General features: G+C 52.0%; 9 protein-coding genes across 9 annotated transcripts; 2 read left to right on the top strand and 7 right to left on the bottom strand.

Annotated features, from left to right (window-relative positions):
* Window positions 1-950: 950 nt before the first annotated feature.
* DSM5745_11387 (class I SAM-dependent methyltransferase) lies at window positions 951-2,455 on the top strand (the record flags this gene model as incomplete). Its single annotated transcript, XM_026753403.1, has 9 exons — window positions 951-1,081; window positions 1,150-1,209; window positions 1,259-1,284; window positions 1,335-1,360; window positions 1,409-1,608; window positions 1,664-1,804; window positions 1,881-2,148; window positions 2,219-2,370; window positions 2,419-2,455. The coding sequence occupies 9 exons, from the start codon at window positions 951-953 to the stop codon at window positions 2,453-2,455; spliced, it is 1,041 nt and encodes a 346-aa protein (XP_026598038.1).
* A 351-nt stretch (window positions 2,456-2,806) lies between these two features.
* DSM5745_11386 (uncharacterized protein) lies at window positions 2,807-3,562 on the bottom strand (the record flags this gene model as incomplete). Its single annotated transcript, XM_026753402.1, has 1 exon — window positions 2,807-3,562. One exon carries the CDS (start codon window positions 3,560-3,562, stop codon window positions 2,807-2,809), a length of 756 nt encoding a protein of 251 aa, XP_026598037.1.
* Window positions 3,563-4,388: 826 nt separating this feature from the next.
* DSM5745_11385 (uncharacterized protein) lies at window positions 4,389-4,973 on the bottom strand (the record flags this gene model as incomplete). The annotated part of the gene is made up of 1 exon (XM_026753401.1): window positions 4,389-4,973. The coding sequence occupies one exon, from the start codon at window positions 4,971-4,973 to the stop codon at window positions 4,389-4,391; it is 585 nt and encodes a 194-aa protein (XP_026598036.1).
* A 1,542-nt stretch (window positions 4,974-6,515) lies between these two features.
* DSM5745_11384 (uncharacterized protein) lies at window positions 6,516-7,346 on the bottom strand (the record flags this gene model as incomplete). The annotated part of the gene is made up of 1 exon (XM_026753400.1): window positions 6,516-7,346. One exon carries the CDS (start codon window positions 7,344-7,346, stop codon window positions 6,516-6,518), a length of 831 nt encoding a protein of 276 aa, XP_026598035.1.
* Window positions 7,347-7,684: 338 nt separating this feature from the next.
* On the bottom strand, window positions 7,685-8,431 carry DSM5745_11383 (uncharacterized protein; the record flags this gene model as incomplete). The annotated part of the gene is made up of 1 exon (XM_026753399.1): window positions 7,685-8,431. One exon carries the CDS (start codon window positions 8,429-8,431, stop codon window positions 7,685-7,687), a length of 747 nt encoding a protein of 248 aa, XP_026598034.1.
* Window positions 8,432-9,452: 1,021 nt separating this feature from the next.
* DSM5745_11382 (uncharacterized protein) lies at window positions 9,453-10,286 on the bottom strand (the record flags this gene model as incomplete). The annotated part of the gene is made up of 1 exon (XM_026753398.1): window positions 9,453-10,286. The coding sequence occupies one exon, from the start codon at window positions 10,284-10,286 to the stop codon at window positions 9,453-9,455; it is 834 nt and encodes a 277-aa protein (XP_026598033.1).
* Window positions 10,287-11,679: 1,393 nt separating this feature from the next.
* Window positions 11,680-15,450, top strand: DSM5745_11381 (uncharacterized protein; the record flags this gene model as incomplete). The annotated part of the gene is made up of 1 exon (XM_026753397.1): window positions 11,680-15,450. One exon carries the CDS (start codon window positions 11,680-11,682, stop codon window positions 15,448-15,450), a length of 3,771 nt encoding a protein of 1,256 aa, XP_026598032.1.
* A 64-nt stretch (window positions 15,451-15,514) lies between these two features.
* DSM5745_11380 (uncharacterized protein) lies at window positions 15,515-15,958 on the bottom strand (the record flags this gene model as incomplete). Its single annotated transcript, XM_026753396.1, has 2 exons — window positions 15,515-15,840; window positions 15,886-15,958. The coding sequence occupies 2 exons, from the start codon at window positions 15,956-15,958 to the stop codon at window positions 15,515-15,517; spliced, it is 399 nt and encodes a 132-aa protein (XP_026598031.1).
* Window positions 15,959-16,510: 552 nt separating this feature from the next.
* On the bottom strand, window positions 16,511-16,963 carry DSM5745_11379 (uncharacterized protein; the record flags this gene model as incomplete). The annotated part of the gene is made up of 1 exon (XM_026753395.1): window positions 16,511-16,963. One exon carries the CDS (start codon window positions 16,961-16,963, stop codon window positions 16,511-16,513), a length of 453 nt encoding a protein of 150 aa, XP_026598030.1.
* Window positions 16,964-17,076: the final 113 nt, after the last annotated feature.

Below are 17,076 nucleotides of genomic sequence, written 5' to 3'. Positions count from 1 at the left end.
ACGACTGGCACTTGCAATCCATATTGTGGTTCGTCCCACTCCGACTGCCTTGAGGCACCTCGAGCTTGAGGTCTGTGGAGCCCGCTGTCAGGCTAAATCCAGTAGGTTTGCTTTTCCCTTAAAAGGCTTGGAATGTTCAACTGCACAGTGACAAGTCCATAATGTACGAACGTGAGTGTGGATTCTAGGAGTAGAACGTCCCTTAATTGAACGAGATATGTCGTACGTTAAGGTTGATCGAGCCAAGCACAAACAATATCCGAAAGCACCCGTATAATTTGCAGGTCTGTCCTCGCCCAAGGCCAGACGGTTTATGTTGGATATAACCTCTAGAGGCTGTATAGGTTCATTCTCAAGGCCGGTACTGTACCCTTTTGAGTTGGATTTGGCGCCATCAACGAACATCTAATAAGTATATTAGCTGGTCTGGCCGGATGGAAAAAGAAGCTTTCGAGAGGGAGGTTGAGGCGGTGGTAAGGATACTACAGCCAGTACTTATGTAGGGGTTAACTGGTGTGGTAAAGTAAGCATTGTGTTCGATATATTCACCATAACTATGGTCCAATACTTCGTAGGTCACTAGCCACCATAACAGCAAATGCATCCTCAGCTCCCAGATATCAAGGGTTATCCAGCTTGGTGGAAATTGACACTCTCATCCTACGGTCATCCTTTTGGCCAACATTAGGTAGACAAGTCAGATCTCTCGCGGTAGAAACTATACCCTATCGTCCGTACAATGGGTACCTATACGAGCCACGCCCAAAAGCAATTACCTACTCCTTAGGTATCTCACATGACAATGGCGTTAATCGAGCTGGACTAGAACCAAGTCAGCCTAGCCCACCTCACCCCGCTCGTATTCAGCTCCGACTTTGTTGGAATGGATTCGCCCCGAGCCGTCCCGTCTGACATTCCACTCTTCACACATTTTGCAGACAACAAGGACAATGACAGAGCAGAACGCAATCGCCGCAGAGCAAACCATCGAGGTGGAGGTAATGCAGAACCAGATCTCCGGGATTGCAGACAGGACTGAGCAGACTCGTAGGATGACGCTGATTCGGCGCTCGGATCGCAGGTGTTGGCGCACCCCGCTCCTCCTGCACCTCAGCCTGGCTTTGACCGCTGACTGACTGCCGGTCGCAGCGCAAGCGAGACCGAGTCGCTGAGTAGCTTGGTCGTCAAGTTTGAGTATGAGAACGGACGGTATGGCCCTTCATTATTTAGGTTTCTGGGCACCAGCTGAAATGCCTAGGCGATATCATTCCTACCAAGCAGGGCGTAAGTACCGACCATCTTACAATGCATCTTTTACCGTGTTAACCGTCAAGAAGACTATGCGTTCCCAAACGACGAGGTAGGCATCCATATCCGAGGAGATGAGGCCTGATTCATCAACGCTCAGGATGAACTCGCGCGCATGGACCTCGAGCACCACATCTTCCTCCTCCTGCTCGACGGCGAACTGCACCTAGCACCCCTAAAGAACCCACAGCGCATCCTCGATCTCGGAACAGGAACCGGCATCTGGGCGATCGATGTCGCGGACACGTACCCCTCTGCATCAGTCATCGGGACCGATCTGTCGCCTGTGCAGCCATCTTTGTGCGTGGCCAATGTTTCCAGGTGTGATACCGTGCTGGGACTTACAGGACGACAGCATCCCGCCGAACCTCGAGTTCCAGGTCGACAACTTCGAGCACGACTGGACGTTCCGGCAGAACTCGTTTGATCTCATTCACACGCGGCTGCTCCTTGCCAGCGTCTCGGATTACCCGAAGCTCTTCCGGCAAGCGCTGAGGTACCCTCTCCCTTTCTTAATCCCCAGAAAGCCGTTTTACTGATACACTTTCACTGATACACTGATTGCTGCCCAGCGCCCTCAAACCAGGCGGGTACCTCGAGATGCACGAACTGGACCCAGGCTTCGAATGCGACGACGACTCGATCCCGGAGAACAGCAGCGCGCTGAAATGGTCGTCTCTCTTCTTCGAAGGGTGCAAGAAGATCGGACACGCTATCCCCGCGCCATCGGAATACAAGACCCTGATGGAGGAGGCGGGGTTCGTCGACGTGCAGCTGAAGGTCCTGAAGCGACCGACGAATGTGTGGCCGAAGGAGAAGAGTATGAAGAGGCTTGGTCTTGTGCGCTCTCTCCACTTACTCACCCTGGATACCGTTTGGTATTTCTTGGTGCTGACTGTGACGGGCGCAGTATACCCTGACGAACCACTTGAACGGCCTGCATGCGTTCACGATCGGCCTCTTCACGCGGGTCCTGGGCTGGACTGCGGAGGAAGTGGAGATTCTGATTGCGAGGTGTCGGCAGGAATGGAAGGATAGTTCTATCCATGCGTATCAGCGGGTGTATGATACCCTTTCTGTGTGTTATCCGGTGGTTCTAACGGGTTATAGGATATTTATTTACGGGAGGAAGCCTGAGAGTGTCTGAAGTTTGACAAATGCAGGGCTCCTTGTTAGGGTTACGAGATATGTTTGATGGATTGCTAAAATAATTTATTACAAGATTGTAAGGGCAAGCTAAACCCTAACTACCCCATAAGGCTTTTTGTCAACGAGATGATGTTGAAGGTTTTACTGTAATTTAGGTAGCTTGTGGCCATATGAAAGCTCTGCTTGAATAAGTTAAATTAAACTTGTATGTCTATAAAAGAATGAGTATAAACGAGATTACCCTGTAATGAAGTACTTGGACCCGTCAAGGAAATCTCCCCAACGTCGAAGTCCTCGCAGAAACCATACCTGCAATAGCCATGGTATGACTGACGAACTCAAAAAGCATTTACCTCTTGGGCCGCGGCCGCCGTGCACTCTTTGACTTACCAGGGCTGCTGTCACTGTCAGTGTCAGTTTCAGTTTCACAGTCAGAGTCACCACTGCTTCCACCGCCGCCGCTGCGCTTGTTTCGATTCTTGCGTTCTCTCTTGGGATACAGTATATCCAGCACGGCCAGCAAGTCCTTCGTCTCATCCGTCCTCCTCGCAACCTCGACCATGCGTTCCGCATCCACCGGAACTCCAGGAGGCGCCGAAGCAACAAGATTCACAAGGACATTAAACTTCCCAATCTCCCCAATCCACAGCCTCCCCTCCTTCTGCAGGATAAACGGGTACCCAAGGTAACACTTGAACCATGTCCCGCGCTCCCAGCTATCAGACTCCTGGCCGCAGAACGGCTTCACCCAATCATCCATATCAATAGCTCGCTCGCGAACAAGGTGTTTGGCAATATACTTGCTCTCCCTGAACTTCGTCCGGATCTCGTCCGTCCACTCCGTGCCCAGGCCGACTGCGTCGAATTCCCACGCGGACAGGTCGACGATCCACCGCTCGCTGGGCTTGTGGAAGCGCACCTGCACGTGGTAGTTGTTGCAGCCGGTGGTGATGATGGGGCGGATGAAGTGGCGGACGAGCCAGGCGGCGCAGCGGGCGTTTTGGGCGCTGTTGATGATGAACCAGGAGACTGGGGCTGTTAGGGAGATACCCGTTGTTTTCTGGTCTGGTACCTTGGAAGACTGGGGGGTGTACATGGTGCTCATATTGTCGGACTGTGTTGTGTACTTGGGTGGAGAGTCGGGATCTTGTACGTGAATGGGTTAGTAGACGGGAGCTGATACTGATAGCACTGTCTGAGGCGATGGTCTGGCTGGTTTGAAAAGCACGGTTGAGGAAGCCCCTCTTATAGAACGCGTGCATAAAGGCTTTGTGGGCGCCGCATACAATGAGACAAAGCCTTGCGTGATAGGACAATCAACTGCACAAGACTGCTTTGGAAATCGCGTCTTTCATGATACAATGAGGATGATGAGACAATGCATTGGGGGCGTAAAGAACCGCATTTTCTTACAGGACTGTGTGAAGTATGTTGGCCCTGATTGGACAACTGTAATGAAGGTTCTACTGAAATGTTAAAGGCCGGAAACAGAATTTTACATCAGAATGGACGCCTGACTGAGGAGTATAGTCGTGTTCCTCGCCTTCTCCTCCTTGCGCGTCCTCGAGCACTCGATGTGGAGCGTCTATTAGCCAGGTACTTGGAGTTAATGCACTACATGACTTGGAGATGCTCCAGAAGCAAAGAGTGCAAGCAATTGGGGGCTTAAAGCCAGGTTGGAAGCAGCGGTATTTGAAGAAGGTAATCATGTTCTGTTTATAAGAAACCTATCAGGCGGCTCGTGTTGTCAAGCGTATCAAGACTCGTTTACAAGGATAAGGCTTTCACAGTTAGAGTAGGAGTTTCCAGGAAATGTTATCAGAAGTATAGTATTATTTCTGTAGCGACAGTAGATATGATATAGATAAAAGAAAAAAGAAAGAGACACTTACTCGGCCAACTTCAACCGCTGACCAAGGCCAGTGCGCCAATTACAGCCGGGGAGAAATCTTATCAAGCAACCCCGTTAGATCAATCTTAGTCTTAGGGTCCCTCCAATTCCGCTGGTTGGGAATAGTCTCAGGGACAATGTAGTTAAACACACTAAGCTCCTTGAAATCAACATTACCCAGGCGTTCAAGGAAAAACGGCTCGCCCAGGTGAAAGAAGACCAGCGTCCCGCGCTCCCACTTTAGCCTATCCTGCCAGTCCTGGTGGAGAACCTGCTTGGTTCCCACCTCAGACTGCAACCGGCGGACGGACTCAGCGGCAATATACTGGTTCCCCCTGAACTTCGCCTCGATCGTGCTAGTCCAGTCGGCGTCAACGGGGACCTCGCTGTCGGCGGATGCCGTGGCAGCGAGGGACACGAGCCAGTTGCTGGTTGGCACGTGGAAAGCCACGTGGACGTTGCAGATGTTGCAGCCGGTGCTGAGGACGGTCTTCACGAGGCAGCGGACGAGGTATGCGGCGGCGTGGGCGCTGTCATTTGCGGCGCTGGTGAAGCCGGTGGCGATGCCGACAAGGGCGATGCCTGTCTGCTCGTTGGTCATATTGGTGGAATTGAGGGTGGACATGGTGACAGCTTTGATAGACATGATTTCCTGAGATCGAGTTCGGGGCTGGAGATGTTCCAGCTGATGACTCGAGGAAGTGTTGATGATGTTTCGAATGGGGGGGCGAGATGCGTTGTTTTATGTCTTGTGCAGACAAAGGGTTTGTATTATAACAATGTGGAACGCTCTTAGAACAGAAGAGATAATTAGACAAACGTGGCTTTGTACAGATTCTGAAAACAAAGGAAATCGTATGACATTCGAAGTATGAGTCTTGGGTAGAATACAAAGAACAAAGGAATACATCAATGATCAAAGATAGTGTCCTGACTGGGACAGGAGTTTTGAAGAAAGGCTTTATGTCATAATAACGAGGAACAAAGGCCCTCCATGACAGCGATGTTGACCGGACAAAGCCGGCTTCATATGTGAAGCATAATGACAATACAGTCTGTGTAGAGGCAATCAAAGAAGTGGCCCTCACCAGAAGACAAGCCTCAAGGGAAACCATATTGGTGTAGTAGAATATGGTTCTCTATATTGCGATGCGTTGGATACTGTATTCAGGCTGAAAGACACAGAGTCTTTCTTCGTATCAAAGGGACAATGCCTTGCAAATTGACCATCATGGCTGCGGTCTGCGAGGAACCTAACCATTCCTCCAAATATCACAAGATCAAAATGCAATATAGCAGATTGCCAAGGTCTTCTTCCACTGGAACTCTATAGGCTCTATGCTGGAGACTGGCAATAACATGAGGTATGAAGACATCTTGAAAGTAACTCGGATGCCATTCGATAGAGATGAACAATTGCCTTGGGTCCCCATGCAAAAAGCAGCGTCAATAACATACACAGAGGGTATTGTATTGCCACTGGAATAAGAAATCCTTGTCAATGACGGCTAGAGGGGGATTTCTTCAGATACCCAGGCACGGCGTGTCGGGTACTACCTAACCAAAGTGGTCCATTAATGACCAGGGCATAGAGTGCCGAGCAAGGAGACTCGAGGAAGTCCATAATTGAGGGGGCATAGCAGCAACCAGTTGGGGGGTCCAAGATTACCCAGCCTTTACGCTTGAAGATTTAGGACAGTGACAAGTGTACCATAGTTTAATATCAAACCTTTGGCTCTTGCTTCTTTTAGCCGTTTTAATGGCTTATACGCATACCAACCTTGGAAGGTATTGTACCATCAGCATTATATATTATGACAAAACCTACCAGGGGATAGAAAAGGTTTTAGATTTGATACCGGGTGCCAGTATCACGCAACGAAGCATCTGATCATGCCCTTCGCTGAGGAAGACTGGTTTTACTGCCCTGGCAACTAGTCGCGGTGATACTTGCCATTCGCTATTTACGTATACTGTATAAGTTTCTACAGATGTTTGTTAGGGTATAGAGTGGAACTCAAATTTAGAGGGCCTCGACAGGCATTGTATTGAGTTAATGAATGACGCAACATCACCAATGCATTGTAAATACCATGACACCAAAAGAAACGTTAACCAGGCTTTATAAAGACGAACATAGAGGGCCAACGATCAATCTCCACTGCACTTAGAAAGAGTTATTGCGAAACAGTCCAATTCTACGCAGCATCACACCAGCAACGGACCCGCCACCATCAGCACTTTGCTCCGCGACTTGCTTTCCATCATCGCTAGTAACAGGGCTATAAGCTTCGTTTTTCTCCTCCGCAAAGCGCACCTTTCTCTCAGGACGTCCAGAAGACTCCGTCCGTCCGACGCTCGCGGCGGGTGCCATCTTTTCTAGGGCGTCTGCTAATGCCTTACGATGCTTTTTCTCGAGTGGCTTCTCCCAACTTGTCGCGCTTGCAATGGTATCCCAAGACTCCGCGTCCTTTTTCAATTTTTCCGCCTGCTCTTTGCAGTCGCGTTGAAGCAGAGCACTCAGCTCAAGCAAATTCTCCTCCCAAAGCTCTCCATCAACCTGCAGGATAAAGGGAACACCACGGTACGCCATGAACGCCGTCCGATGCTTCCAGTCATCATGGTCCTCCCATCCAACCTCATTATCCCGCTCCAGTTCATGCTGAGTCCCCCACAGCGTGTGCACAGTGTGGTGCGCCAGGTACCAGCCCCTCTTCAACTTCTCCACCAGACGAACGGTCAAATCGGTTTTGACACCCTTGCCGTCCGGCTCAAATGCGTCGAGCACAACGCGCCATTGCTTTAGCCCGGGACTGTGCCCGATCATTGCGCCGTAGGTGAGGAAGTCGGCGTCTGCGATGATCTTCAGGAAGTGCCGGGCTAGCCAGGCGGCGTCTTGGGCGTTGCCTTGCTTAGCTGGGAAACGGTCGCCGTTGGCGGCTTGGAATTTTGAGACTTTTGCTGTGAGGCGCAGGCCCATCCAGAGTGTGGTGGACATTTTTGTGGTAGGTGGACTTGGAAGGGTACGATTCAGTGTTGAAGGGTAATGGGGGTGCCAGGGTGTTATGGACGTCTGTACCGGAGGCATCGACTGATTGAATATAGTTTATTCAGGTGGGAGATTGGTATAATATTTGTAAGAAGGGGTACGTTTGGGAAGTAGAAGAGTAGATTGGTTTGTTTTGCAACTAGAAAAAATGGATAAAGTAATAATGAGTGTAAGAAAGGCACACGGCCATAAAGGGTATATAAAGACATTGGGTTAATATTCAGGAGACGCCTTTGATAACCCATTCACAAGGAAAGTGAAAGACAATAGCTGGGTGAATAGCATCCTCACAGCCCTGGGTGTTCCCAATGAACACTCCTGCTGTCAGAGTCACTGTCCTCACCACTAGAACCACTACCACCATGGGCAATGCGGTTCAGCCTCCTGGCCTCCTCCGCCCTGGCCTCGCGCTCCTCCCGGTTCCTAGGCGAGAGCTTCTCCATGACGTGCAACAAACTGCTAGCGCTGTCAGTCCGCCCATCCCAGAGCCGCATGGGCGTGAGTCCAACGCCCTGGATATCATCCGCGAGCTTCTCCATCCGCAGCTCACCAAGCCTGGTCGCCTCATTTGTATAGAGGGTCCCGTTCTTCATTAGGAGAAAAGGAACCCCGCGGTAATACGTGAAGTTCGAGACCCCGCGCCAGTTCCCCCTCTTGTCCGCGAGGTGCTTCCACTCATCCGCATCAGCGAAGCGCGGGGCGTGGATGTCGCGGGTGCGGATGGAGTCCACGTCAATCCACTTGCTGCCGCGTAGGCGGGCGGTGATCTCGCCCTGCCATGTATCGCCGAGTTCGGTGACGAGGAGCTCGCGGGCCTTGAGGTTCAGACGCCATGTTTTTGTTGGTTTGTAGTAGCCGATTGTGATGAGGAATGTGTTGCAGCCGGTTGCGGCGACGATCTTGAGGGTGTAGTACCGGATTATCTGGCAGACGGCGGCTTTGGCTTCGGTTCTGTTGGATGGGAGGTCTTTGAGGTTGGCGACGATTTCGATGCCGGTCCATTGGGACATGGTGAATTGGGTGGTGGTAGACATGTTGGATGGTTGGGATGGAATGGTGGTTGGGTTGGTTGGGTTGGGTTGAGATGAGTTCGTGCACCTTGTAGATGCAGTGGATGGACTCGAGTATCTGGATCGTTCATCTACACGGGACGATTCCCAGGTATTTATGTTCCCTCCAAACAAAGCTTGAAGGCCTTTCTAATGACTGACCCTTCTTTAAGACAAAGGTCTCTATACAACAAATGGCATAATGGTTTATTGACAATTAATAACAGCACAAAGAAACCCGTAAGTAAGGGCCATGCAGACAAGAGGTAGCAGAAGGTCTAAGACACATGGAGTATTGTTCCCAGATGGTGCATAAAGAACAATTAGGGGTCATGGAGACAAAGATAGCAGAAGTTACAGAACAAATAGTGTTTTATTCCCAACGGTGAACAAGGGCACCCCAAAGAATAACGGTCTGCAGAGAAAAGTAAGAAAAACACAGAGCCTACATGGCGAGCAATGATTGATACCAGGTTCCTATTGACTCGCATTTTGCCGAGCAGTTTCCAGACACTAATTATACTTGCAACGGGAACTAGTTGGCAAATCGTTGTATTAGCTGAGTATCCAATTGTGTGCGCCATGGATGGTGCTCATTTCTAGATGTCCGGGGGTTACGTAGGTAGTTGTTGGAAATTCTTTCGAATGCAGCCCTTGATTCAGAAATAATGCTTCCACCTCTCCAATAAAACGCGTTCTTGTTGAAATTTTGGCTGGACAAATTTGCTGATCTTAATGAATTCTTTATGGCATAGATACAAGCACAGGATGAACTTATTCAAGGCGAGAAAGCGTACAATACCCGCTACGAGTACTCAAGACTCCGGATATAGATCGAACAAATAATGATACAGGTCTACGTGCGTAAAGCGCTTGTAGTAAGCAATAGGACCAATGGATTGAAACCACAACGTGGGAAAAAGGGAAATATTAAATAAAGTATATTCTGTATTATCACAACATCTAAGACAAAAGAAAAAACGGCTGCAGAAAGAAAGAAAAGCAATCACTCTCTCTTCGTCCCCTCAGCAAACCGAACCTTAACCTCCCGCGGGGGCTGTCTCTCAAGTTTCTCAAGCTCCAGCTCTCCAATGCCCTTTGCAAGCGCCGAATACAGGTCGTCACAGGGGACCTCGTTAATACTCGGCAGCTTCCCCGCACCCGGGGCTCTGCCCAGACGCACTTGTTTGCCGGGACTAGTCGTTGCAGCAGGAGGCTTGATATCGGTCATGAAACTCAACACCTTAAGCAGATAGCTCCTGTGGTCCGTCCTCCCAGGCGCAAGGCGCTTCGAGCCCAAATACACGCCCTTGACCGAACTATCATGCGCCCTGAGGTCAATGAACGCGTTCATATCCCGCCAAATCGTGTGTCCATCCCGCTTCAGCAGGAACGGTATGCCGCGGAAACAGGTGAACCAGGTCGCATGTGCCCAGAGCTCCTTCCCGTCAGGCCCCATGTCTTTCACCCAGTCTTCTGCGTCGTCGAAGGGCGGGTCATCGATACTGCGGCGTTCGACGGATACGGACTTGATTTGTGCGTGGGTTGTGAACTTGGCTGCTACCTCGTCCATCCAGGTTTCGCCGAGCTCTGACGCGATGGGTTCTTTTGCGGTGAGCGCTACGCGCCATGTGGACGTTGGGATCCAGAAGGCGATCTCGACGGAGAAGGTGTTGCACCCGGTTGCTGCGACGGAGAGCGCGAGACTGCGGGCGAGGAGGGCGGCGTGGAATGTATTGTCACTCGGGTCGCCGTGGAGTTCGGGGATGGCGTTTAGTTCGAGGCCTTCCCAGTGCTTGTGGGCTTCCTGCAGGACGGTAAGATTTGTGGGGGTAGACATTGTGAGGGTGATTTTGGATGGATGGCTTGTCTGTTTGGTATTAGATTGTGAAGACCTAAACCGAGTCTGATGATGTGCTTCCTTACCTGGAAATACGATTGATCTATAGGGGCTATTTATGTTTATCTCGCTCTATGCCATTGTTGGGTCAGAGAACAAACGGCACAAAGGGGACCAGATGCCGAGTGTAGACGGCATAATTGGGGAAAGAGAACAACGGTCCTTATACTCGGGTCTTTGTCTGAATTGGTCCTTTGATCCACATTGCCAGGCACTTTCAAGGTGGGAGTGAATGTGCTTCACAGGATCAAGTCAAGGTGAAGCCCATCTTTCCAATTCACTATGGAGGTACCTAGTAATAGTTGCAGAAGTCTCAATGGCTGTGTGCTTTTTGAATGCCAAGCCCAATATCCAGACTACGCATAATGAGCGTATGGCTTAGACAGCTTATCGCTCATTGGTATCCTTAATTGTGTCTAATGTGAGTCCCAACTGTCCTGACATCGGTCCTGTTGAATGATAGTACCGCAGCTAAGGAGGGGGAATGGATATCTGTGGTATAGAATACTGGTGACGGATATCATCTTTGCGGTTGAGCAACCTTAATAGCTGGATCACCATGTTAGGCTGTTTTGTCTTGACGCGAACCGGTCCTTTGAAACATTCCTACTATAGTAGTCTCTTAGAGTTTATGTTCATCAACACTAACCAGAAGAGGCATGTTTGGGCATTAAATTAATGTCACTGTGCCCTGGTAGAGGCGCCCGGGTATCCGATCGGACCATGCTAAGAGAGGCCACTCGTGAACAATTTCGCATGATAGGAATCCAATATAGTGGCAGGTGGAGTGTAAGGACTCTTATTTTCATTTGCGAGTGGTAAAAATAACTATGGATAATCCTCATCCTCCAAACCAAGAATTCTGTGATTATATATTTTATGACGGCCCTGGTGTTCGAGTATAAGGACAGGCTTACAGCCAATTAGTTTCCGATCCAGCTGCATGCTAACAAATGTCACCACTAGTCACTGTACAGTTTCCTTTATTGAACTTCCAACCAATCCCTCCAAATGGAAGGGGTTAAGTCAGTTCAGTCGAAAACTCGACAAAGTGACGGGTTCCAGGGATCGAACTGAAGAACTGGGCATAATGCAACAGGATGCCTGAGCAGACAGACCATCTTTGCCGGTGATATAACTGCCAAGTGTGTAATTTCCGAGATTCTTTGTTGTAAAGCAGGCAGACCCTTCGTGCCTAGCAGGGCAGGCACCACGCAGGGCCGGGGCCCAGGCCCCTGCAGCCTAGATCGGTCCCCACTGCGATCCCCTACAAATTTCTCCACCGTTCCTTCTCAGATTCTAAACTTCTTCCCTTTTAAATATTTATAACACCATGTTCGATTTCCTGGACATGCTCGGCGGTCCACCCCGCGAAACCCCCAATCCGGAGCCCAAGACCGCCCTCCAGGCAGCCTGCGAATCCGGGGACCTCGATGCCGTGAGGACCACAGCCAGAACTGCCCAAAAGGATGACCTGAATACGGCTCTGTGTCTGGCATGCAAAAAGGGCCATATCGACATCATCCTCGAGCTACTGGATGTTCCTGGCGCAGACATTGATGCTACACTTCAAGACGGAACTCCGCTCTTCTTGGCCGCTCGCAACGGCGAGCCTGACATTATCCAGCTCCTGCTCGAGCGCGGAGCAGATCCTAACATTGGGCCAAAAGACAGGCCGGGCGCGACTCCGCTTTTGGCTCTGGTAGAGCACCGTCGCCGACCGGGCGAGGACGACAACGACCACTTGGAGAGACTCAAGTGCTGCGCCTTCTTGCTACTTGAAGCAGGATGCGACATCAATGCCGTAGATCGGCAAGGATGGACGGTATTGCACTTTTGTCTGCGAGATGGACTCAAGATTGCAGACTTCTTGATTGAACATGGCGCAGACCCCAACGCAAAATTAGACGACGGTTCAACGCCAATGCACATCTTCTGGCGCCTCGCCAAACACCCCGACACGTTTAAGGTGCTCATGCAGCATGGCGCGCGACTGGACAGTATCCGAGAAAAGGACGGACTTACCCCTCTGCATGTGTATGCAAAAAACAATGCCCTCGGCGACCTCTCTCTCTTCCACCCCTACGTCTCGGACTGGGGTCTGATGGACGCCAACGGAAATACTCTGCTTCACGCGGCAGCGCAGGGCCAGAGTCCCGGGCTGGTGACTCTCACGGAGCTTATGAAGCTAGGACTTGATCCAAACCATAGAAACAACGAAGGGTGTACGCCACTTCACCTACTTGACGTGCCAGCGAGTAGTCTCGGAGAGGTCCTCGACACTTTACTTGAAGCAGGCGCCGACCTCGAGGCAAAGGACAATCAAGGTCGCACCCCTTTGGCCCGGCTTCTATCGCCACGTGCGCGAACCTACTTGACTGAAGCCCTTCCCATCTTCATCTCGCGGGGCGCAAACCTGAACTGTCGCGACCACAACGGGAATGGCATCTTGCATTACACGATCAGGCCGTATCTCTTCGGCTCCCATCATCTGAAGACGTTCATTGCCCTCGGCGCCGATCCCGCTTTGCCGAACAACAAGGGCAATACCGTTCTACACTACTTAGCGGCGAACCTGGCCACGATTTCTGGCGATTCAGGTGTGATTGCGATGAAAGAGCTCCTTGACAGGGGGATGTCACCGACGATCAGAAACTACAAAGGCCAGACACCCCTGCATATGCTGTGCAGGCAAGCGTCGCAACTCTACTTCATGCCCACTGCTGTCCCGCGCATCACTGGCGTCGACCTACTGCTGGACTGGGGCCTTGAGCAGGGAATCAACACTCCTGACCATGATGGGGTGACTCCAATCCACTTCGCAGCCACCGTGTCTGAAACACTGGTCGCTAAGCTCATGGCCCGAGGGGCGGACGCAACGCTAAGCACCAAAGAAGGGTTGAACCTGCTCCATATCGCGTCTAGAGCACGGCAGAGCAATGTCGTCGGGCTGTTGATGGAGCACTACAAGCAGATCGGGCAGCTATCTTTGGTCAACACACGCTGCAAGCTGGGTCGCACGCCGCTGCACGATGCGTGTCGGTCCGGTCGCTTGGAGACGGTCACCCTGCTACTCAACGCCGGCGCTGATGTCAATGCCGAGGATAACAAGAAGAAGCGAGTGTTGAACGCGTGCGCTGAGTTCGCCGATGAGAAGAAACTGTGGCCGTTCACCGAGGACCCGGGAAATCTGTTCCACACTCTGAAAACTGGCGGAGTACTACGCGATGATGAAGCCAGACCGTACCAGCCGGATAAGTCGGGATCGAAGATAAAGAAGAAGGGCAGTTTACACGAGATACCGTCCGAGCACGATACGGTCTGCATTGGGCCGATTGTTCGCCTGCTAGCGATGCACGGAGCAAAACTTGACCCTGGCCGGAAGTTCAGCCACAACATCATGGGCGCTGCGAGACGGAGCGGATCCGCAGAGATGGCTGTGGAATTGAAACGGCTAGATGACGAAGGAGTATGGGATTTGAAGTACCGCAGAGAGTTCGACTTCGAGTACCTGACGATGAAGTCGCAGCATTTGCCCGCGTATTTGGACGAGAAGCTGCGCGGCGGCTATCTAGGGCACCATGCCATGGTGAAGCTGGTACTGAATGGCCACTCCGAGGAGCTGGTTGGGGCTCTGGAACGAAATGTGGACCGCATGCGAGAGCAAGGACCGGCGGAGCTGATGCTGCTGCTGGCTAGATACGGGTACCACGACCTGTTCGCACGCATCGGGAGCCTCATGGGAGATTCGAACTGGATCAACGGCGGGTCTGCGTTTTTGAGTGGAAAGCTCATCCCGTATCTTCTCGCTGCCGCACAGAGAGAGCTGCCTAATCTCGAAGTCATCAAGGTGATTGTGGAGAAGTTCCATGCTGATGTGGACATTATCTTCACCGAAGGCCTGAAGATGAAGCCGGAGATCTTCTTCTCCTCGAAGATCGATGCGGCCCGACAATATAAACCAGGTGATACGGTCCTTCACCATCTCGCACAAGGAGGACACTGGTGGCATCCTGGCGCAATCAAGTATCTGCTCGAGCACGGCGCCGATCCCAACGCCCGCGACAAGCAGGGCAAAACCCCGCTGTGCATTGCTGTCTCGTACAGCCACTCCAGCGGGTACGGACAGCTGGACATCGCGCGAACCCTGCTTGAAGGGGGAGCAGACCCTAACATCCCAGCCCACTGCGGATGGACAGCGTTGTCTATGGCCGCGCACGACGCCGAGCTGGTCAAGCTCCTCCTTGCCCATGGCGCCCGCCCGTCGGACAACCACCCAATGGAGCTTTTCTCCGCCCTCGGCTCCTTGAACGAGAAGGTGCTGAGCACATTCCTGGACCTGGGCATCGACTGCAACACGACCGTCCTCTCCGACGCCCAGCCACACTGGCACACCCACCGCGTGCGCAAAGTGCCCAACATGCCCAACTACGCTCTCCACCCGCTCCAGTACATGGCCATGGAGATCTGGAACGACGGGCACGCCCGCGAGCACGCCGTGCGCATGATCCAGCACCTTCTCCGCCGCGGCGCGGACCCGTTCCTGATTTGCGATGGGGAAAGCCCGATTCTGCATTTGGTGGTTAGTTCAGGCGGGATTATGCAGCCGTTCCTTGAGATCGAGGGGCTGGATCTTGAGGCGCGGGATGCGAATGGGCGCACGTTGCTCCTTGCTGCTGCCTGCTCGACGACGGGGACGGACTCGTATGCGTATGAGATTGGTCTCTATCCCGAGTTGAACACGCGCATTGTCCCGGCCCCCTATAGCAAGGGCGATCCTACTCGCGCGATGACGTTGGTTGAACGAGGTGCTGATATTACTGCTCTTGATAACGACGGGAATAATGTTCTGCATCTATTGGTGCAGCACGAGGGTCCGACTGCCCTTAATGGTCACATCATCAGGCCTCACGAGAACTATTGGGTCATTGAACACCAGAGGACGATAGAGGTGTTCCTCGCGAACGCTCCTGGGCTAGCTACACAGCGGAACAGTACGGGGTATACGCCTTGGGATATCGCAAACAACAAGCTGCACCAGTGGGCACTGGACGTCCTACCAAGGCCTCCAACTGAAGACGATACGAAAACAGAGTCATCATAACATATAGCAATCTAAACCTCATCTAAGCCACCAAAAGCACAGTAATAGTAATACAAAAGAAGCCTCACTGATCATCCTCAGGCCCCAACTTCCTCCTCCCCGCCCTCTCAACATTCGCCCTCTTCTCCGCCCCGGACTTGGCCGGATCATTCTTGATCAAGCTATCCGCCTCTGTCTGCTCCTCGCCCGCATGCGCCTCAGAAGTCGGACCATCCGAACTCGAGATGGGAGACTGCACGCTCCGTGTATCGGCCATATCAGACGACCGGGCTTCTTTCCCGCGAGAGAGGTTTATGCTTTGCGATGCGCCGCCGCTGGAGAGGGGGTTCTTGGCGTTGCTGCTGTGGCCGGGGGAGGATTCTTTCGTTGCGGCGAAGCGGCGGGGGATGTCTACACTTATTAGCATCGGCATTGGGTTATGGGGGGAGGACGTACGGCTCACAAGCTGGAGACGGGAGCGGGAGAGGACGGGCGCGGTGCGGCGGGTGGTGATAGTGCGGAGAACCATTATAACAATATGAAACCTTGCGAAATAGAGTATATTTTCAGAGAACGTGAAGCTTCAGGGTAGCTATAAAGTCTTTTATAGTGGCATGGATGACTTCATGGCGAAGTAATGCCGTCTGCACCAATCAGACGCCGTGTCATAGGGACGTCATGTCTACATATGGATTGCAAAAGCACCTTAAATATTCAATGAGCTTGAGATTGTTCTAGAAGCTATGGATGGACTGACTGGGCTAGCGAGCGTTGCTGCACACGGAGGACGGGTTGGTTGAGTGGCGGGATGGTGCCCTGGCGCGCCGTGCAGCACAGCAAGTTGATATTCCCAGCCATGATCAACAACAGAGTGAGAATGACGCGATCGCTTGAACTGCGATGGACGGGTTGTCGTGGGATATCCTCCGTTCTTCATCGGGCAAGAGTATTCCGCTCGCGGGCGTGGTGGGAGATATCCCATCGTATGCTTCACCCTTGCGCAAAGTTGTAAGATCCGAATCTAGCTTCCAAGTTCCATTGTCATATTCGAACGGCATGCGAACTAGACCAGACCAGCCTCTCACTTATCGCCCTTATTCCCGTCGCCAGTTTTGAGAGCTGCAGTGATATCCGGAGTGGCGGTGGCGGTGGCAGTAGAGCCCTTCTTCCCCAGCGCACCCCCCATCTTTAAACTCGCCCTCCTAGCCCGCCGAAGATCCCTCTCCGTATCCATAAGCATATTCTGCACCTTCCGTTCTCTCGCCTCGTTCTTAACCTCTTGGCAGTTCAGCAGTCCCGTAAGGGAAGCCTTCATCATCTGGTTGCAGCCTGCTTCGTCGAGTTTCTGGCCGACCGGGGATTTGGCCTGCAGGGTCGTGTGCGAGGGGTCGGGGCCGTGCTCGTGCTGGTCGATCGGCGACTCGGCGATTGTGTAGGATAATGAGCGTTTGAAATATTGGAGGGTGTGGACGGTTGGGACTTGGGTTGTGGAGGAGGAGGGGTGCGCGTGTTTTGGGGGGTGGAGGGTGGTCATTTTGCGAAGTTGGAGCTGATACTGGTATGATGCTGTTGATTTGGTTAAAATGTCTGTCCAACGAGTCAGTCGTGAAATTTCGATAGGGATAGGGCCAGCGGGTCGAGGATCAT

The sequence above is a fragment of the Aspergillus mulundensis genome (genome assembly GCF_003369625.1).
Source record: "Aspergillus mulundensis strain DSM 5745 chromosome Unknown scaffold_25, whole genome shotgun sequence".
Classification (NCBI taxonomy): Eukaryota; Fungi; Ascomycota; class Eurotiomycetes; order Eurotiales; family Aspergillaceae; genus Aspergillus; species Aspergillus mulundensis.
The sequence above is the reverse complement of the archived record's forward strand: the minus strand, read 5'-3'. Positions and strand labels throughout refer to the sequence as shown.